Raw genomic sequence first — 23,110 nt, forward strand, 5'->3', positions numbered from 1 at the left:
CCCCAATTTGGAGGCTCCTGTCTTCACCAATGTGGACGTCACAGTCCAAGAAGGGCAGACTTTTGTTCTTTACGTCTTCCCTTGTGAACTTAAAGAGCAGGGTAACCAAATTGACAGATTTGCTTCAAAATACTTTATAAATGTGGGAGATGTATTGCTTTTGACATGTTAAAATGTGTTGAACCATGTATAGAACTGATTTGCGGAGTTAGACCCTTTTGGGGTATTTTTCCCGTTTTCCTTTCTTGATTTTTTGGCCGGCTTCTTTGGTGACATCGCCGTCTTCCCTTCGGTGCCACGCCCCCAGAGTCTGAAACCAGTGGACGCTGCAGATTTTTACACGTTTTTGAAGCTTTGTTTTATATACTTCGCAACATTTTTAATCATACAGAATTGGCTGGGTGGTTACTGATATGTTTTCCTGGGGTATGGGTATCCCAAAACACAGATTTGAGCTCAGTTACCCGCCACTTTAATGTTCTTGTCCACTGCGCTGATGTGCTTGGCAAACGCTTGCACCTCTTGTGTTTGGATTTCGACCCATGTGTCGTCCACATATCTGAACCAGTGGCTCGGAGGTGTTCCTCTGAAGGAGTTCAGGGCCCTTTGTTCTACCTCTTCCATATATAAGTTGGCCACAATGGGCGATACTGGTGAGCCCACTGCACAGCCGTGTTTCTGTCTGTAAAACTGGCCCCTGAATTGGAAATATGTAGTGTTCAGGCAAAGGTCCAGTAGTTGGCAAATCTGGTCTGGGCTGAGGTTCGTCCTATTGTGGAGGGTGTCGTCCCGTAGCAAATGTTGCCTCACAGTTTCCAAAGCCTCCATGGTTGGGATGCAGGTGAATAACGAGGTCACGTCGTAGGATACCATGGTTTCATCCGGTTCCAGTTTTACGCCTTGGACCTTGTCCACGAAGTCAATGGAGTTTTGGATATGGTGAGGTGTTTCGCCCACTAAAGGGGTCAAGATGTTGGCTATATGTTTGGCAATGTTGTACGTGACCGAGTTTATGCTTCTGACGACGGGCCTGAGGGGGGTTCCATCTTTATGGATCTTAGGGAATCCATATATGCATGAAATTTTATCTTGTGGGTAGAGACGGTGGTATTGTATCCGATCAATGGTTCTTCCTTTCTGTAGTTTCTGTAGGTATTCTATTATTCTCCTCTAGTAACCACTAGGAGGATCACGTCTCAGAGGTTCATAGGTGTCGCTGAGTAATGACGTGATCTTGGCTTGGTAGTCTGTTGTGTTGAGGATAACCATGCATCGCCCTTTATCTGCTGGAAGGATAGTGATGTTTTCATCCTTGCTCAGGGCTGTCGGAGCTTAGGACATCGGAGCACAGGAGAGCCACGCATATCAATAGCTCCGATAATGACGGGCGCGGCCAAACATCGGTACACAAAAGAGCCACTCATATCTATGGCTCTGTTAGCGACGGGCGTTGGTAGACATCGGGACACAAAGAGCCATGGACATCTATAGCTCTGACAACGACTCCAAGAGGATAAAATACTGAGTCTCATCACCAGCCAGTCAGACTAGCTTCGTCTAGTCAGAAAGGCACGAACTGAGGAAGCCTCTTGAATGAGAGGCGAAACATCTTCACGGATATATACCAAGTCCAGTTGCACTTGATTCAACTCCTTTGGATAACCATGACCTGGATGAATGAGAACATTCACAGACTTACAGTTAGGCTTAATTTTGAAAATCTAGACATAAAAATGACCAAATTGGGTGGGCTTATTTTGATGAATGTGGGCCATCCCTGGGCTTATGGACCACAATTGTTATTACCAAGGGTCTACATTGTACATTGAAAAAAGTTAAAAGTCGAATCTTAGAAAGTTGCACCTCGGAGGACACGCCCCAATCAGACAAAAATGGCTAAAATCACAACAACAAAAAAACCCACGATTTTCGTAAGTTTCGTTAACGTTGGAGTTTTATTGTGGCTGAACCACTTGCCCGTTGATCATGAAACTTGGCATGGTTGTTGGATGACATGTGAAATATTTCTAAACCGAAAAAATCACCGCGATTGGCTGTAATGAGGAGATGTACCAGGTCGTCAAAGTTCGCACGACGTACGTGCAACAAGCGAAATCTCGACAATATGCTTTTACTGTTAGTGTTCACTGTTGGGTTCCTACGTATGTTAGTGTTACATACTTCGATGGATGCTACCAATGCAAACTCAATAATAATAATTCCACCTTGTGTCACGTACCCGAAACCATTACGACGTCACTAATATGTCACAGCTGATGGCTTATGATATAATGAGGTGACTGCTATAAAAACTCTAAACGGGACTGCTATTTCATGAATTTTCCACATTCCAGTTTAATTTTAGTTGTCAACGTTACTCGACACTTTTATATTTCAAGCCCATGAGCTTATTACTGCACTGAATTGTAAGTAAGTCGATTCAAAACGTGTCGATATGGAATTCTAAAGATTTGATATGAAATTTTAGAACGAGGAAAACGGACATCCCCATTCGCTTTTGCTTGTCCTGAATGCGAAAAACCTAAAAAAAAGCTAAAAAATTTTAAAAACCGAAAATCTTGTGTTCATGTTGTCTGGCGCAGAACTTTTCATTAGGAATAAAATGAATGTGATCGCCAGTGTTATAAAAAATAATAATATAGAATAACAAAGTCGATTTTCATCCTTCTGAGGATACCTCAGACTCAGAGCTCATTAAGTTTGACTCGGTTTGGTGTTTGACAGACAAGGCGGAAATAACAACATTGCGTGATGCAGTCCCTTTCTCTCGCGCGCGGCCCGTATTTATAAGGCACGGGGTCAATGCCAAATGCAGTCCCCTGCAGTTGCACAACTTTCGCATACCACATTGCATTCTCAAAAAGTGAAAAGTGAGAATGTAAGACAGCTGATGGGTTATAAACTGGCAGGACAGGACACAGGCTAAAACCCGTGCTGTGTACCAAGCCTGCTTGCCTCTGGATCGCTTCTCTCACAAACAGCCAAGAATTGAGCGCACGGTGCTAGGCACGCCGAGTAACCGTGTTGTCTACCGGCTTTTTAACTAAATCAATCGCCTACATTTCGGTTACGTAAATTTAATTTCATGCTTTTCCCCCTTCAAGTTAATAGACATTCAGGGGCGGTAACAGGGCTTACTTTCAGGAGGTAAAGTTGCCTCGGAAGTGCCAGGCAACACTACCCCGTGATGTGTACACCGTCTGCCCGGTGTACACCGGTCGAAAACCCTAAAACTAGCAGGTCACGTGACCAATTCAGTTTTTCGGCAATAACTCCGCGGGTTGCATTTTTACCCTACATCATGTGGGGTTTATTCGACCCAACGTCCAAGCATATGTCGATCCATGTACATTTAAACTTTTTACGGCAATATTTCTACTACTACTACTTTTGGCTGCTCCCGTTAGGGGTTGCCACAGCGGGTCATCCGTTTCCATTTCTTCCTGTCTTCTGCGTCTTCCTCTGTCACACCAGCCACCTGCATGTCTTCCCTCACCACGTCCATAAACCTCCTCTTTGGCCTTCCTCTTTTCCTCTTTCCTGGCAGCTCCATATTCAGCATCCTTCTCCCAGTATACCCAGCATCTCTCTTCCACACATGTCCAAGCCATCTCAATCTCGTCTCTCTTGCTTTGTCTCCAAACCGTCCAACTTGAGTTGTCCCTCTAATATACTCGTTCCTAATCCTGTCCTTCTTCATCACTCCCAGTGAAAATCTTATCATCTTCAACTCTGCCACCTCCAGCTCCACCTCCTGTCTTTTCATCAGTGCCACTGTCTCCAAACCATATAACATAGCTGGTCTCACAACCATCTTGTAAACCTCCCCTTTAACTCTTGCTGGTATCCTTCTGTCACAAATCACCCCTGACACTCTTCTCCACCCACTCCACCCTGCCTGCACTCTCTTCTTCACCTCTCTCCTGCACTCCCCGTTACTTTGGGCAGTTGACCCCAAGTATTTAAATTCATATGCCTTTGTCATCTCCAATCCTTGCATCCTGACCATTACACTGTTCTCCCTCTCATTCACACAGAGGTATTCTGTCTTGCTCCTCCTGACTTTCATTTCTCTTCTCTCCAGTGCATACTTCCACCTCTCCAGGCTCTCCTCAACCTGCTTCCTTACTCTCACTAAAGATCATAATGTCATCCGCAAACATCATAGTCCATGGAGACTCCTGCCTGATCTCGTCCGTCAACCCTGTCACCATTGCAAACCGTTTTCCCCATTCTAAAATTTCATATCAAATCTTTGGAATTCCATATCCACACGTTTTGAATTGACTTACTTACAATTCAGTGCAGTAATAAGCTCATGGGCTTGAAATATAAAAGTGTCGAGTAACGTTGACAACTAAAATCAAACTGGAATGTGGAAAATGCATGAAGTAGCAGTCCCGTTTAGAGTTTTTATAGCAGTCCCGTTTAGAGTCAGTTCCGTTAACAGTCTCACCAGAGTCCCGCTAAAGTACCACAAGTCCGTTTAGAGTCCCGTCCGAGTATCAGTTCCGTTACATTTCTGTCTGAGTATCGATTCTGTTTTACCAGAGTTCCGTACCACTACCATTTCCGTTATAATACAGTCCCGCCTGAGTCTCGCCCAGGTCCCCTGTCCGTCTCCTGGCCGCCCCCTTGCCGTCCCCTGTCCATCTCTTGTCCATTCCGAGCGTCCCATGTCCCGTTGGTATTGATGGTATTGCCCCTACTCAGTACGCACTAGGTTTCCCCAGTCATAATCCCAACCAATTTATTGGTTTTTGGTTAAATATTCATAAACCATATGGCAAAGCTGGTTTATTTGTGAGCTGAATGTGGGAAGTGCATCGTGAAATTAATTTATAAACACATGTTGAATCCAGCTTCTAACACATGCATGTTTATATCATAAAGATATTATTTCCTCATGGTTTGCAGTTAACAATTTTTATTGCTGAGAAAATTAAAAATTAAAGGTTTTAAGATTAATACAGTGTAAATATCTATGAAGATCAACATTGTGAAGAGTGAAAGTCCTCTATCAGATAGTAATACAACATTATAAACTTCATGTTGATTCACAAGGACATTGGCTTCAATGTGGCGGTCCTGCTGACCAACCTGTCGGAGCACATGCCCCATGACACCCGGCTGCAGACCTTCCTGGAGCTGGCAGAGAGTGTGCTCAACTACTTCCAGCCCTACCTGGGGAGGATCGAGATCATGGGCAGTGCCAAACGCATCGAGAGGGTCTACTTTGAGATTAGCGAGTCCAGTCGAACACAGTGGGAGAAGCCTCAGGTGAGGATGTATGATGATGAATGAGTGTTGATGTTTTCCACACCGAGGACTAAGACTACCAACTAGCCTGAATCTAAAGTCCCTGACATACAACACACTGCATTATGGGTAGCAGGTATAACACCAAAGGTTTAAAATGCATCGTACTGGGGGTGTCCAGCTAGTGTAGTGGTCTATTCCGTTGCTTACCAACACGGGGATTGCCAGTTCAAATCCCCGTGTTACCTCCGGCTTGGTTGGGCGTCCCTACAGACACAATTGGCCGTGTCTGCGGGTAGGAAGCCGGATGTAGGTATGTGTCCTGGTCGCTGCATTAGCACCTCTTCTGGTCAGTTTGGGCGCCTGTTCGGGGGGAAGGGGGAACGGGGGAATAGCGTGATCCTCCCAAGTGCTACTTCCCCCTGGTGAAACTCCTCACTGTCGGGTGAAATGAAGCGGCTAGTGACTCCACATGTATCGGAGGAGGCATGTGATAGTCTGCAGCCCTCCCGGGATTGGCATAGGGGGTGAAGCAGTGACCGGGATGGCTCAGAACAGTGAGGCAATTGGCTGGGTACAATTGGGGAGAAAAAAAGGGGGGGGGAGCTTATCATAGATTGAGTAAAGCTTGCTGATATCTTATTCAGATTTCAAGATGAAGACCAATGAACCTCAAAAGGGCGTGGCTCAGAACATAGAGACCAAAATCAACAACTGTTGAGCCAGTCATCAGAAAACGTGCAGGATATGTCAGCATAAGTACCTGAAACGTACCCTGAAAGTTGCTGCCTCAATTGAAGGAGTTCAAGTATCTCGGGGTCTTGTTCACGAGTAAGGGTGGGATGGAGCGGGAGATTGACAGGCGGATTGGTGCAGCATCAGCAGTAATGCAGGCGTTATACCGGACTGTTGTGGGGAAGAAGGAGCTGAGTAAAACTGCATCATGTGTAAAACTGCATCATGCACAACTCCGTAACCACTGGACACAGCGAAAAAACAAGGAAACATGTTGGTAATATGCCAGTTCAATCATCTACCAACACCCTGCAATTTGGCACAATCAGGTAACAAGTGCCCCTCCCCCTTCATTCCATGTGATGCCATGTGGTTTAGTAACATATGAGTTGCCCTTGGGGACAGAATACCTGTGTGAAAACGAAGCTGTCTTATTGAAAAATGTGAGAGTGCAAGTGGACTTGAGCTTTTAAACTCAACAACAGTGACTGATACCATCAGTTCTCTCACTATGTAGTAAAACGTAAATGGTGAACATTTCCAAAAGTTTTGTGATATGAATTGTGATGTAATCTTTCCTTCCATTGGCCAAACTGTGTCAACATTTGCTGTCTCATCAGGTCAAAGAATCAAAGCGCCAGTTCATTTTTGACGTAGTGAATGAGGGAGGAGAGAAGGAGAAGATGGAGCTATTTGTCAACTTTTGTGAGGACACCATATTTGAAATGCAGTTGGCAGCACAGATGTCGGATGCTGGGGAGCGCACAGCAGTAAAGGAAGAGTGTGAACAAGAGAAGCCGGAAATGGAGAGCCCAGAAATGTGCTTCTTCTCTACTACCACCCTCTGGACAGCAGTGTTTGCTCTCAGATACCACATCATGCTGCTGTTGAAGGTAATAGCAGACATGCTGCACGTTAAATTTGAAAATGTTTATCCTTATAGCCAGAGTTGGGGATAGTGCATAACATAAAATGTTACTTTAATAGTATTACGATGTAATATAATGCGCAACCTTTTAAATTGGTGTAGTGTATATTACTTTATCTTTTTTTTTAATTCGAATGCAACACTCAATCAAATATTCTGCATAGTGAAGAAGATTGCCATATATATATACACTGCTCAAAAAAATAAAGGGAACACATAAGCAATGCAATGTAGCTCCAAGTCAATCACACTTTTGAGATATCAACCTGTCCAGTTAGGAAGCAACACTGATTTGTGAAGCAATTTCACCTGTTGGTAAATTGTCTAATTTCCACCAGGTGGAAATTAGACAATTTGCAAGACAACCCCTATAAAAGGAATGGATTTGCAGGTGGTGGCCACAGACCATTTGCCTGTCCTCATCTTTTCTGGCCGATCTTTGGTTAGTTTTTCATTTTGCTAGTGCCCTCACCACTAGAGGTGGCATGAGGCGGTATCTGCAACCTACAGAAGTTGCTCAGGTAGTGCAGCTCATCCAGGATGGCACATCAATGCGTGCTGTGGCAAGAAGATTTGATGTGTCTCCCAGCACAGTGTCCAGAGCATGGAGGAGGTACCAGGAGACAGGCCAGTACACCAGGAGACGTGGAGGGGGCCGCAGGAGGACAACAACCCCGCAGCAGGACCGCTATCTGGTCCTTTGTGCAAGGAGGAACAGGAGGAGCACTGCCGGAGCCCTACAAAACGACCTTCAACAGGCCACTAATGTGCAGGTTTCAGCTCAAACAGTGAGAAACAGAATGCATGAGGATGGTATGAGGGCCCGACGTCCACAATTGGGGCCTGTGCTCACAGCCCAACACCGTGCAGCCCGATTGACCTTTGCCAGAGAACATCTTGGTTGGCAGATTCGCCATTGGCGCCCTGTGCTCTTCACGGATGAGAGCAGGTTCACACTGAACACATGTGACAGACGTGAGAGAGTCTGGAGATGCTGTGGAGAACGTTCTGCTGCCTGCAACATCCTCCAGCATGACCGGTTTGGCGGTGGGTCAGTGATGGTCTGGGGAGGCATATCCTTGGAGGGCCGCACAGACCTCTACGTGCAAGCCAGAGGTACCATGACTGCCATTAGGTACCGGGATGAGATCCTCAGACCCATTGTCAGACCATATGCTGGTGCAGTGGGCCCTGGGTTCCTGCTCATGCATGACAATGCTCGTCCTCATGTGGCCAGAGTGTGTCAGCAGTTCCTGTATGTCGAGGGCATTTATGCTATGGACTGGCCTGCACGTTCCCCAGACCTGAATCCAATCGAGCACCTCTGGGACATCATGTCTCGTACCATCCGCCAACGCGATGTCGCACCACAGACTGTCCAGGAGTTGACCGATGCCCTGATCCAGGTCTGGGAGGAGATCCCTCAGGAGACCATCCATCGTCTCATCAGGAGCATGCCCAGACGTTGTAGGGAGTGCATACAGGCACGTGGAGGCCACACACACTACTGAGCCTCATTTTGAATCGTCTTGAAGAATTTCCACAGAAGTTGGATCAGCCTATGTTCTCATTTTCCACTTTGATTTTGAGTATGATTCTGAATCCAGACCTTAATGGGCTAATGATTTGGATTTCCATTGATCATTCTTAGGTTATTTTGCTCTAAACACATTCCTCTGTCTAATAAATAAAGATTTTCAGCTGAAATATTTCATTCATCGAGGTCTATATTGTGTTTTTAGGTGTTCCCTTTATTTTTTTGAGCAGTACAGATACAGGAAAAAAGTTTAATACATTGCAGTACATGCCTGTTTCGTTCTGATGAGTGTGCGACGCACGAAACAGGCCTGTACTGCAATGTATTAAACTTTTTTTCCTGTATCTGAGTTGATATTCTGCTCCTCATTAGTTGAGCACTTATAAAGACACCATTGTCGGTTTCGGAAAAAAACACTATCATCTTTGGCGGTCACTAGAAGCGAGTAGGACTGCCTTCTCCGTTGGGTTGTCTACTTGTGGATCTTCAGATGGCTGTAGAGGCTGATCTGTGATCCACATACTTAGGTGCAGTCTGGACAGAGGAAAGTGGTGGAGGTTGGTGATGGTGGTTGAGCCTTTTTCTCTTTCTCCTTGTGGTGCTGTCGCTTTTTTTCTGTGGCACAGTGGAGTTCCATTTCATGACGTGCAGCTCCTTCCTGCATGGATTTCTTCCAGGCGCACTTATCCAGCGCAATGTGTTCCCAGTTGCTCGATATGATGTTGTATTTCTTTAGACTGGTCTTGATATTGTCCTTAAAACATTTATTTTGCCTGCCGGGAGCTCACTGACCTTCCTTCAGCAGAAGTACAGGGTCTGTTTGAGGAGATGTGGGTTGAACATGCAGATGACATGGCCTGTCCATCGGAGTTGGTGCTGCATTATTGTGGTGGTGATGCTAGTCATGTTGGCTTCTTCCAGAACGCTGATGTTGGTGCAGCTCTTTTTCCAGCTGAGCCTCAGTATCGTTCATAAGGATCTTTGGTGGTATTGTTCCAGGGATCTCAGGTGCCTGGTGTAGGTGGTCTCAATGACTCTGCTTCATACAGCAGGGTGGGGAGGAAAACAGCTCTGTAGACCAGGAGCTTTGTTTGGGCCTTTAGGTCTTGGTCTTCAAAGATTATTTTCCTGAGTCTGGCATAAGCGCCACTGGCACAACTCAGGTGATGGTTGACCTCAGAGTTGATGTCAGCTTTTGATGAGAGAAGGCTACTGAGGTAGGAGAAATTATCAACATTTTCAAGAATTTTTTTTGTCCACTTTTATGGTGGGCTGGGTAGATGGCTGGTTAGCTGGAGATTGGTATAGGATTTGGGCCTTCTTGATGTTTAATGCTAGACCCAGGGCTCTGTATGCCTTGGCAAAAGCATTCACAATGTCCTGGAGGTTTTCTGCAGAGTGTGTTGCGATTGTGTTGTTGTCTGTATAATTATGGAAGCTCCATGATGGTGGTGTTGTAAACCTGTCTCTTGGCTTTGAACCTATTCAGGTTGAAGAGCCTGTCGTCAGTTATGTATAGTATTGGGATCCCCAATGGTGGCTCTTCGCCAATGAGGTGGAGTATGGCAGCAATAAAGATGGCAAACAGGGTAGGTGTGATGACGCAACCCTGTGTGTCTCCTGTTTCCACAGTGAAGGGCTCTGACTCAGAGCTGCTGTTGCTGAGCACTCTGACTGACATGCCAACAGGTAAAAGCCTCAATATTCTGATATATTAGTCAGTGCGGCCATATCTTGATAGTATGCTCCACAGAGCCTGGTGGTCTACCGAGTCAAAAGCCTTTGTTAGGTCTATGAAAACAATGTACAAATGCTGCCTTTGTTCACAGCATTTTTCCTGGAGTTGGTGTGCTGTAAATACCATGTCTGCTCTACCTCTGGATGGGTGGAAACCACACTGAGATTCTGGGAATAATTCCTCAGACAGTGGTAGCAGTCGGTTTGCGAGGATGTGAGCAAGGACTTTACCTGTTGTTGACTGGAGTGAGATGCCCCCATAGTGTCCACATTCCGCCTTTTCCCCTTTCTTGAATATGGCCACTATTAGAGCATCCCTGAGCTCTGAGGGAAGTTCTTCTTTTCCCAAAGACCTTGAGGAGGAGGGTGTGGATGTGGTACAGGAGCTCTGGTCCACGTTCCTTTGAGCGCAGCTGGGATCCCATCTGGACCGAAGGCCTTGTTGTTGTTAAGGCTCCTGATGGCATCTTGAACCTCTGTCGTGGTGGAAGGTTCACCAATGTCTTCTGTGATGGGACTCTGGGGAATGTGGCTGGCAATGTCTGGTTCAGCTGTGCTGTTGCGGTTGAGGAGTTCCTGGAAGTGTTCTTTCCATTGGGCATTAATCGACTCATCCTTCAGCAGCTCCTACCCCACCTTTGAGCACAGGGGGTTTAGGCTGCGGTTGCTTAGACTATAGACAACCTTGGTAGAGCTGAAAAACCCTCTGGTGTCACCCAAGTCTGCCAGTTGCTGGATTTCCAGAGTCTCTTCTGTCCACCATGAGTTCTTAAGGTCCCTCACCCATCTCTGGACATCCACCTTGGCTCTGATGTGAGCCACTCTTTTAGCCTTGCGGGTTACATAATTTTTCCAGGCACGAAAGGCTTTCATTTTCTTGGAGATGAGCTGTCTTATCTCTGTGTCATTCTCATCAAACCAGTCCTGGTGTTTTCTGGACTTGTACCCTAGGGTATTTTTACAGGTGTCGAGGATAGCTGATTTGAGCAAGCTCCAGTGCGTCTCAAAGTCATCAGGATATTCCTGTTGGAGAGTTTCCCCAATAGAGGCCTGAAGTCACTGATGGGTGAAAGTTCCATTCAGTCTTTCAAGGTTCAATCTTGACCAGATCTGCTTCTTTTGAACCCTCCTCTTCCTCTTGAGTTTCTTGGACATCATGGAGCGGATGAGGTGATGATCTGTCCAGCAGTCATCTGCATTGATCATGGCCCTCATGATGTTCACATCACAGCGGTCCATGATTTGCACAGTGACATAGTCAAGGAGAAGCCACTGATTAGAGCAAGGGTGTCTCGAAGATATCATAAATTTGTTTATTTCTGGTGAAACAAAGTGTTAGTCATGACGAGGTTGTACTGAGCACATTTGCTAAGAAGTAGAACTCTGTTGCAGTTGATGTTCCCAATGCCTTCCTTTCCTATGGTGCCCTTTTAGAGGTGTTGATCCCGGCCGACCATGGCGTTGAAGTCTCCTAGGAGAATAATCTTATCCTCCTTGGGGATTCTTGTCAGTGTCTCGTCTAAGCAGGCATAGAAGGTCTCTTTTACTTCCTCTTTAGAGTCTAATGTAAGGGCATATGTATTCACAACTGTGTGCCATCTGGTTGTTGGCAAGCACCAGACAGATGATCCTGAGATGCACACTGATCTCCACCGGAAGTTCAGATAGGTGGCTGATGATCTAGTTCCTGATGGCAAATCCAACGCCATGAATCCTGAGCTCATCACAAGCTTTTCCTTTCCGGAAGAAAGTGTAGCCACCCTTCTCCCCCTTCAGTTGTCCTTCGTCTGCCTGTTGGGTTTCAGAAAGGGCAGCTATGTTAATCCGGCATCTCTTCAGTTCTCTAGCCATGATTGCTGTTCTCCTCTCCGGTCTGTCCAGGCTCCAAAGTATATGTTTCTGTGTTGCTGACTGCATGTGGTGATCCCCCTGGATGCAGTAATCCAGTCAGGAAGTTTGAGGCAGGCTATTGTTAGGGCACCTTTTCTAGCCCCTTCCTCAGGTAGGGTGAGGAGAGTGGGTCCTAAAGCTCAGTCGTGGGTGCAGCTACCGCAGGCCTCTTTCTACATTGCTCCAAGAACCCAGCAACTGAATCTAGCACCCACTGCTTGATGTGCCAGCTAATGACTAGTGCCTTTCAGATCTCACAATCCTGCCCCGTCGCCACTTGCCAGTCGCCATAGGACTTAAAAGTGTTACTGACATCAAAATCTGAAAATTCCTATTGATAGGCTATGTTCTGAGTTGGAATGTGACCACGGAGAAATTCAGTGGCTAAAACAGCATGTCTGCGGCCACTTGAGAGAGATCTGTAATTGACTGTAGATGGTGTCCAATGACAAATTGTGCTGGTAGATACGTAGACACCAGTCAATTTGCATATAACTGGATCCATATCAAACGTCACCGCGCTGCCGCTCATGTTTAAAACCCTAAAATAAAAACGTAATATCCAAATTCCTGTGTTATTGTTGTTTGTAGCAGATTTTGAGTTATGGAGTCAAAATACTCACCAAATTGTGATATTAATCGACATTTATCGGTCAGTTATCATGTCGGCGGACATGAGCGGTATGAGCGGTTAGTGGTAGCGCGGTGACGTTTGACATGGAGTAGCCAATAGCTTTGAAATCGTAAAACCACAGCGGTTTTCAGTTATGTTTCAAACTCCCAATGTTAAAAAATGTTTACAGAAAGGGCATGCCAGTCTCTCTTTAAAGTGGGGTGTTAGGATGGATTCCCTTTATGGATGACACCTATGCATGACTTTGTTTAACGTGGAGAGACTGGTGCACAGACTGCCACCATGCGGTCTTTGACAGATCTAGGTCAGGATTCAGTGGCATGGAGTCCAAGATTACTGGGGGCCCATTTCTGCTGCAGCCTTAATCCGCCTGCCCAGCCGTTGAAATATAACAATAATAATAATAATGATAATAATAATGATAAGGAAGAAAAATCTGACAACAGCCTGGATAGGCTATAAGAAGACATTCGACTCTCTACCCCATGACTGGATACTAAAATGTCTTGACAGCTACAAAATATCACCAATCCTTATCCTGTTCCTAACAGCAAATATGGACCAGTGGAAAACAACCTTGTTCTAAAATACACAGACGGGACGCTACATTCAAAGCAGATCAACATCAATAGCAGCATATTTCAAGGTGACTCTCTTTCTCCTCTCCTCTTTTGCATAGCTCTTACTCCACTATCCTCCCTCCTGAACAACACCAGCTATGGTTATACTACAGGTTCGTGCACTATTAACCATTTAGTCTACATGGATGACCTGAAAACCTTTACCATGAATGACCAAGAACAAACTGGCCTTTTGACCATCGTAAAAGGCTTCAGTGACGACATCAAAATGGAGTTCGGACTAGACAAATGTGCCAAAGCTACATTCAAAAAAGGAAAACTTACCATCACCAAAAACATCCAAATTGACCTAGACACCGCCATCCAAGATCTAGAACAAGAAGACACATACAAATACCTGGGAGTGAATGAAGGGGACAGGATACAACATGCCAAAATGAAAGAAAAGATCAGAAAGGAGTACTGCCAAAGAATACGAATGGTAACAAAATCCGAACTCAATACATCCAACCGAATGGAAGCCATCAACACCCTGGCTACACCAGTCGTAACTTACAGCTTCAACATTGTCAACTGGAAACTAGAAGAGATCAGGAAACTGGATAGAAAAACAAGAAAAAATACTCACCTTAGAGACGATGCACCACCCAAAATCAGATGTGGATACATTGCACCTCCCCAGAAATGAGGGTGGCAGGGGTCTAATCCAACTGGAAACTGCCTACAACAGCAGTAGGCTAGATACTTACCTTAACACCAAAAATGACCCCCTTCTCATGATTGCTAGAGAGCATGAAAAACAAAACAAAAAGTACTCCATAGCTAACCAAGCCACAATGTTCAGAAGAGAGCTCAACCTCCCTGAAACACCGAAACCTGAAAATGAAGCTCCAACCATCCACGCCGGAAAAGTCAAACAAAAACAAAGTGTCACGCCCAAGAACAAATGAAACAAAAATGGGAAGGAAAACAAATGCATGGGCAATACCCAAAAAGAGTAGGTGAGAAAGATGTAGACCAACATATGACCAACCAATGGCTCAAAACAGCTGGGCTTAAATCCGAAACAGAAGACTTTATCATCACTGCCCAAGACCAGGTCATAAAGACCAATTACTACCAGAGCAAAATCCTCAAAGGTGGCACAGACCTAGCGTGCAGGATATGTGGTCAATTCCAGGAAAGCATTGACCATGTCGTGGCAGGGTGCCCTGAGCTGGCCAAAACTGAATACCTACTAAGACACAACAAGGCCGCCACATACCTACACTGGAACATCTGCAAAGAAGTCAACATCAACACAAAAGAAAAATGGTACGAGCACAAGCCCCAAACAGTAACAGAAAAAGACGACATCACAATCTTATGGGACATGCCAATACAGACAGATCATGAGATAAAGGCCAACAGACCAGACATCATCATCAAGAGCAAAAACGAAAAAAGCTGCCTACTCAATTGACATGTCCATCCCGACTGAAAGGAACACCTCAGTAAAAGTAACTGAAAAACTCGAAATATAAAGACCTTGAAATAGAGATTGAACGAATTTGGGGAATGAAAACCACAACAATACCAGTAGTGACAGGAGCCCTGGGATTTGTAAAAAAAAAAAAGGGATGGAGAAATACACCCAATGGATCCCGGGCAACATCAGAATACAAGAACTACAGAAGATCGCACTATTTGGAACATATCATATCCTAAGAAAGGCACTATCCATCAAATAGACTTCTACCTCATTCTAACCCTAGGCCCAAGGAATGGACCCGCCCGCTTATTATGTTGTATTATGGCATGAAGTTAAAGAACATTTGTATAATAATAATAATAAGTCTGCTACTGGAACAAACTCTACCCACCAAGTACTAGAGGAACACCACACCGAGGACACTCCTCACAGTGGCCTTCTATGTACAATGACTAAAAACCCAACAAAAAGAACAAGACAGAAATGGTCTAGGGAAGAGTATATATATATACTTAGCATAAAAAGTAAGGAAATTTATGTTTGGTAGATTATTTCATTGTTGTAACAATGCTGCTTGGCAATAAATTTTATACCGTTGGAAAGCCTGTTTATTTCCCTTTTAAATGTTGCCACATTTGTAAGGAACATGCATTTGTGGGATGAGCAGCCGGGCTGAGTATGTGGGTTGCGCCCATGAAAAAATTGCCAAATCTTCTCTGGCAATGCCAAACAGCTTATTTTGCTGTTGCTATTGACTCTTGTTTTGAGCGTCTGGTACCCCAGGTGCTGACAATCAGGTGCCTGATATAAGATTTATTGCCAAGAAGCATTGTTACAACAAAGAAATAATCTACCAAACACACAGTTCCTTACTTTTTGTGCTAAGTTTAGATGTCATGGAAGCATTCTACACTGCTTCACTAAACCCGACAGTAACGTCAACATCCAAAGCTGCTTACAACATCTGGCAAGAAAAACACCCCATGGACAAATTGAATCTGGATGCCAACAAACTCGCCAATGTCAGGTGTGACATCATTAAACAGACCTGGAACTCGAAAACATACGAAAAAAAGATCAAAGAGTGCATCCCCAACACAAACGTCGAGGAGCTAACCATTAACAAACCAGACGAGAAAGCAGCAACTGTTGAAGAGGAAGAAGAACAAGCAGAAACCACCATCACGGACCCCCCCCCCCCCCCCCAGAAGTACAACACCAAGTACAGGCAGTCCAGGAAGAATACAATGAGAAAGAAGCAGAGATGACAGTAAGCATCAGGCAGAGATGGGAAACCCTGAAAGAAATTCCTATCGAAGAACGACTAATAATCCCAAAGATCAAGAAAGACCACCACTCCAAACATCAAGGGCGAGATGACAAGACCATTGAACCTCACAGAAATCAACCAGCTCATATATGCGGCCACTTCAGCCATGACAGACACAGTAGGAAAAAGACCAAGACAACAACAGAAACGGAAGAGAAAACAACCATTTTGGACGGAGAAAAGTGAGAAGGAGATTAGGAAACTGCGGAGACAACTATCACTCCTGAGTGAAGTCGAAAAGAACTCCAACATCAAAGAGAGAAAAAGGAAACAACTGTAACGAAAGCTCAACATCAAACAGAAGAATGATATACCAATAGCCAAAGAGATGCTGAAACAACAGATTCAATCAAAGGCACAGAGACGCAGGAGATTCGACAAGAGGAGCAAGTTCTTTTGGTAAAACAAAATCTTCAAAAAATCTGCCAAAAAATTATATCATGAGCTGGGCAAGAAGAAGTTAGACATCAATGAACCACCTACAATCGAAGAAGTTGAGAAGTTCTGGAGTAAGGTCTGGGAGAACAAAAAAAGTCACAATGAGGGAGCTACGTGGATCCAGCAACAACAGGATCAATACAAACACATACAGAACCAAGAATGGTCAGACATCAACACTACAGAGACCACTGCTGGCATCAACAATACCAACAACTGGAAAGCACCAGGATAGACAGAATTGCCAACTTCTAGATCAAGAACCTGCCCAGCATCCACGAAGACCTCGCATGGGCCTACAACGATATCATCAAGAACCCAAAGAAATGTCCCAAATGGCTCACATGGGGAACCACATACCTGCCCCCAAAGACAGAGGAGACACAGAACCCAAAGAATTACAGACCCATCACCTGACTACCAACAATGTACAAGATCATCACCTCCATCATCACAGAGAGGACCTATAGCTTCCTCGACAAAAAAAACTTGTTACCAGCAGAACAGAAGGGATGTAAGAAAAGTAGCTATGGATGCAAGGACCAGCTACTCATCAATAAAGCCATATTGCAAGAGGTCAAATCGAAGAAAAAGAACTTGTGAACAGCATGGATTGACTACAGGAAGGCATTTGACAGCATACCATACCCCTGGATTGAGAAGAGCACCGAGATCTACAGAGTCTGCTCAACAACTGTCAAATTCATCATGGGGAGCATGAAGACCTGGAAGACCACCCTGAATCTCCATCATGCAAAGGGGTCGTTAACATCGAGACCGATCAACGTCAGAAGCGGAATCTTCCAAGGGGACTCACTATCACCACTGCTCTTTTGCCTTGCACTGGCACCACTCAGCAATCTACTGAACAACAGCAGCTATGGGTACAAATCACAGAGTGGCAAACTGACCCACCTGTTCTACATTGACGACCTCAAGACGTTTTTCCAAGGACAACAGTCAGCAGAAGGGTCTACTCACCATTGTCAAGACCTTCAGCAATGACATCAAGATGGAATTTGGAATCGACAAGTGTGCCAAAGCCACTTTCAAGAAAGGAAGACTTACCAAGACTGCAGACTTAGACTTTAACACTGACACTGTACTCAAAGAGCTAGACCAAGATAGCACATACAAGTACCTAGGAGTGAACGAAGGAGATGGCATACAACACTCAACCATGAAGGAGAAGCTCCAGAAAGAGTACCACAGGAGAGTGCGTATGGTACTGAAGAGCGAACTCAATGCGGCTAACAGAATTGAAGCTATCAACACCCTAGTGATACCTGTAGTGACGTACAGCTTCAACATCATCACTTGGAAACTGACACGACATCAAGAGACTAGACACCAAGACAAGAAAGATGCTGACCATGGAGAAGCTGCACCACCTGAAAGTAGATGTTCACAGGCTGTACCTACCAAGAGCTTCAGGAGGACGAGGCCTAGTCCAACTCGAACTGACCTTCAAGACTACCACTATCGGGCTGGATGCATACCTGACAAAAACAGATGACCCACTCCTCCGAATAGTAAAACATCAGATCTACTCCATCAATAAAGAAGCTGCACAATTCAAGAAAGAGCTTGATGTCCCAAAAAAACCAACCAACAGAAAATGAGGCAAATACCATCTACACCAAATGAGTGAAGCAGAAGGCAAAACACCATGGCCAGCGGCAACTGCAAAAAACCTGGGAGGACAAAGCAATGCACGGGAAGTACCCAAAAAGAATGAAAGACACAGATGTGGACCAACAAAAGACACGCCAGTGGCTGAGGAGCACCAGGCTGAAAGCAGAGACAGAGGGCCTGATAATCACTGCACAAGACCAGAGCCTGGCAAGTAGATACTATCAACATTGCATCATCAAAGATGGAACAGACCCAAAATGCAGAATCTGTGGAATGTACGAAGAAACCATCGACCACATTGTCTCAGGCTGCCTGGAACTGACAAAGACCAAGTACATGTACAGGCACAACAAGGCAGCAGCATACCTGCATTAGAAGATCTGCAGGAGTTACAAGATCAAGACGACTGAGAAGTTGTATGAACATCAGCCAAAAATGGTCACTGAAAACAATGATGTCACCATCCTCTGGCACATGCCCATCTACACTGACAGAGAGATAAAAGCCAACAAGCTCGACATCATTATCAAGGACAGGAAGGAAAAGAGGTGCATGCTCGTCGACATGGCAACACCATCCGAAAAAACCACCTCAGTGAAAGTCACAGAGAAGCTGACCAAGTACAAAGACCTGGAGATTGAAATCAACAGGATGTGGGGAATACAGACCAAAACAACACCAGTGGTCATCGGAGCTCTAGGACTTGTGAAGAAGGGAATGGAAATTTCACCAATTGTATCCCAGGCAACATCAACATCTGTGCAGTCCAGAAGATCGCCCTACTCGGAACAGCCCACATATTACGAGTACTGTCAATCAAGTGACATCTGCCCTATAGTGCCTCAGGTCCATAGTTTGGACCCGGCTCTACAGGATGTAAAACAGGAAACATGAAAGTAATAATATAATAATCATCATCATTATCATCGTCATCATATACTTATATAGCACTTTTCTAGACACCCAAAGCGATTCACATTGAAGGGGGCAACTCATTTTCAACCACCACCAATGTGTAGTGCCCACCTGGGTGATGCACAGCAGCCATTTTGCGCCAGAACACTCACCACACATCAGCTTGAGGTGGAGAGGGAGGAATCATTGAGCCAATTACATGGGGGGATGATTAGGTGGCCAGATGGAGAGAAACAGGTTGGGAATTTTGCCAGGACACTGGGGAACCCCCTACTCTTTGCAATAAGTGCCCTGGGATCTTTAGTGACCACAGTGACAGTCCCAGTGTAACGTCTCATCTGAAGGACAGCATCTCCTAAAGCAGTGTCCCGATCACTGCACTGGGACGTTGGGATTTGATTTTTGTTGTCTTTATTAGTACCAGAGGGAAGATGGTCCCCTACTGGCCCACCAACAGCACTTCCAGCAGCAACTCAGTTTTCCTGAGAGGTCTCCTATCCAAGTACTAGCCAAGCCCATACCTGCTTAGCTTCTGTCATTTGGTAGAGCCAGGGTACATGTTGGTATGGCTGCCGGCATACTTCCCTAATGTCAGCCATCATCTTCCGCCTGTTCCACTGTTGAGATTTTGGTTGGATTAGTATTTGTCAGGGACCTCCCCCTTGACCTTACCACCATGGGTGACTCTACCAGGGGCATAACTCCAAATGGCATTGCTCTTGGGATTACAGGAACACGCAAGCTTCTCCACTACGACAAGGTCACAATCCATGGAGAACAGCAAGACCCTCTGTTTCTCTAGTGCTTGCTCTTTTAAAATTCCCATCCTGTTGTGCTCAAAACTGGGGATTTTGGTTTTTTTGACAAAGAACAATATAGCCTTAATTCTGCATTTGAACTTGACTGATGAACAACTTTGTTTCAGTAAATCTCTCCGCAATTCAAACCCATTCAATTCCAAACCAAAGTCAGCATCATGTAATAGATACCACAGACAGTTTCCGATAAAAAATTATCATCGCTGGATATGATCGGATGTATATCTGTGGGCAGGCAGGATTCTCCATTTTGAATTTTATGTTAATATGGGTGCCCTTGCCAAATTGCCGCTATATATAATGGCCTAGTTGGTCTACATGGCTCTGATGAAAGCAAGATGTGCCCAAAGCATTCTAGCTGTTAAAGGGGCATTTTTTTTTCAATGAGTCAGTCTTGTCTGTTAATGTTGGTGTGATGCACCCTCTTGATAATTTGTTGGTTTCACAGACACAATGGCCACTTCATGATAGTGACTAGACTATTGCCAGTTGCCAAAACACTGATGAGTTCCGAAATGGTTAAGGAAAAACAATCAAATGAAATTTGGACCTATAAATTCAAGTGAAAAACAAAATAAAACCTTTGAGGGATTAAAAAAAAACGTACAGTAACCAATTTGCATAAGTGTGCAAACCCTTAGACTAATACTTTGTTGAAGCCCATTTTGATTTTATACCAGAACTCTGGATTTTTCGGTAAGAGTCTATCAGCTTGGCAATTCTTGGCAATATGTTCCTACTCTTCCTTGCAAAAACATTCTAGATCCATCACATCATGAGGGCGTCTCCTATGCACAGCTCTCTTCAGCTCCCCCAGTGATTTTCAGTTGGATTCAGGTCTGGGCTCTGGCCGGGCCATTCCGAAATATTGATCATCTTTTGGTGAAGCCATTCCTTTGTTGACCTGGATGTATATGCTTTTGGTCGTTGTCGTGCCTGCCGGAAGGTGAAATTCCTCTTCATCTACAGCTAGAAAGCTGTAGATGAAGAGGTTTGCGCCAAAATTCACAATTACAATTTACAATTTCATTGAACAGATGCTTTTATCCAATGAAACGTATATCTGAGAGTTAGAACAACACAAGCAAGGATCTAGTCAGGAGGCGACAATGCAAATAAGTGTCAAAAAACTAGGCTCAAGTCCTATAGGACATAGATGTAGATGTCAACAGGCACAAAGGCAGTGCATAGGGTGCATAGAAGCGATTTTTTTTTTAAACCATCGGGTGTGGAGGTGTTTGAGAAAGAGCTGGGTCTTTAGCTTCTTCTTAAAGATGGAGAGGGACTCAGCAGATCAAATGTAGTTTGGTAACTTGTTCCACCACCCGGGGGGGGGGGGTGGCTACACAAGCGAAGAGTCTGGCTAGGACTTAGGGGCCTGTTGTGGCGGAAGTGAAAATTGATCAGTATTTGGAGCTATTCATGATTCCCTCCACCTTGACTAAAGCCTCAGTTCCGGCTGAAGAAAAGCATCCCCAAATTATGATGCTGCCACCATGCTTCATTGTGGGTAAGATGTGATGTGTTGTTTTTGCACCAAATATACCTTTTAGAATTATGGCCAAGAAGTTCAGATACATGATATATCTTTTTACAAAATTTAGCTGGGCTTGGATGTTTTGTTTTGTTTTTGTTTTTTTGGTGTGTGAAAAGGCCCAGACATATGAAACATATGGGAGATTGTTGTCACATGTAGGGAGCAACCAGTACTGGCCAGAACTTCCTGCAGCTCCTTTAATGTTGCCCCTTGGCAGCTTCCTTGATCGTTCCCCCCCCTTGTTTTTTCATCAATGTTGGAGGAACATCCTGTTCTTGGTAATGTCATTGTTTTGCCATATTTTCTCCACTTGTGGATGATGGTCTTCACTGTGTTCCATGGTTTATCTAATGCCTTGTGAATTTGTTTGTACCACTCTCCTGATCGATACCTTTCTACAATGAGATACTGATCATGCTTGTAAGCTCTTTGTAGAACATGGCTTTTGCAGTTGGATGCAACCAAGCAGTTGTCAGGAAAACCCTACAGGAACAGCTGTAACAACTTGTAACAACTGAACAACGTTATTTGCAACAGCTGTAACAACTTGTAACAACAGCTGTAACAACTGAACAAATTTATTTCGGGTTAATCACAGTCACTTTAATTGATGGCAGCTGTATACTAACTACTATCTAATAGGAGTTTGGATGTGATTGATTAATTCTGAACTCAGCCACATCCCCAATAAAATATATGCAACCAGGTGAGTGAGATTAATTAAGTTTTGTATTTTTTTCCTCTAAAATGTTTCAGATTGTTTTTCAATTTATTTCTATAGGTTGCAATTTCATATTAAGGGTGAAAACTTTCTGACGTGATTTATTGTTTAACATCACAAAGACCTGGCCATTTTAACAGGGTTGTGTAGATATTTTATATCTACTGTACTTGAAAACAATTTTAACTAATGGCTAAGATAAAATGGGTTTAATGATCATAATTCTAAAGGTGGAACAATCTAGCTTTTTCTAGAAGCCGCTGTGTACCAAAGTCAAGTTCCTCATATAGGCACGTTTGGCCAATAAAGTTGATTCTGATTCTGACTGATGTAATGTATTCCAGGCAGGAGTTGCTCTCATTGTAGTGTCAGCATAACAAAAATGATATTATAGTAATGTGTTGCCATTATTTTAAAGTATTATAGTGATATAATGCTACCGGGATTTCACTCCTACCTAAAATGACCATATGCGGTCAAAATGGCGGCCAACTATAATAACAACTATAATACTATTTTTAAACAAGTTAAACTTCAGAGAGACATGGTTGAGCTTGAATAGCAACACTGAAAAAGTGAAAATATTACCTGAAAAACAAAACGGAAAAAAATATTGCTGATCTAACAAACGTAACAAGGCCTATAAAACGTGAACTGTAAAAAAAGAACTGAAAATAAATATTGAAACAGTCCCAAACAATGATCAGAACGTAAAAACTACTAGAACCACCATGGGCAGTCATTTTGACCGCCACAGTTTTTAAACTCCATTTTCCGTCACCATAAATACCCAACTGAGATCTTAATGCATTACATATGTTAGTATGTCTGTTAACAAACTAACTGATGCCAAAATTAACATTTTCACAATTTTTAATACTATTTTTAAACAGTTTAAAATGGCCACTGTCCAACGCCTGTAA

The 23,110-nt window shown here is 44.2% G+C and overlaps 1 protein-coding gene across 1 annotated transcript in view; it reads left to right on the plus strand.

Moving 5' to 3' along the window:
- ryr2a (ryanodine receptor 2a (cardiac)) overlaps nucleotides 1-23,110 on the plus strand; it is a 1,161,183-nt gene that overhangs the window by 875,369 nt on the left and 262,704 nt on the right. The window contains 2 exon segments of the mRNA XM_056296806.1: nucleotides 5,086-5,301; nucleotides 6,636-6,908. Coding sequence (XP_056152781.1) covers nucleotides 5,086-5,301; nucleotides 6,636-6,908 — 489 coding nt within the window.

This window comes from Lampris incognitus, chromosome 17 (genome assembly GCF_029633865.1).
Source record: "Lampris incognitus isolate fLamInc1 chromosome 17, fLamInc1.hap2, whole genome shotgun sequence".
NCBI lineage: Eukaryota > Metazoa > Chordata > Actinopteri > Lampriformes > Lampridae > Lampris > Lampris incognitus.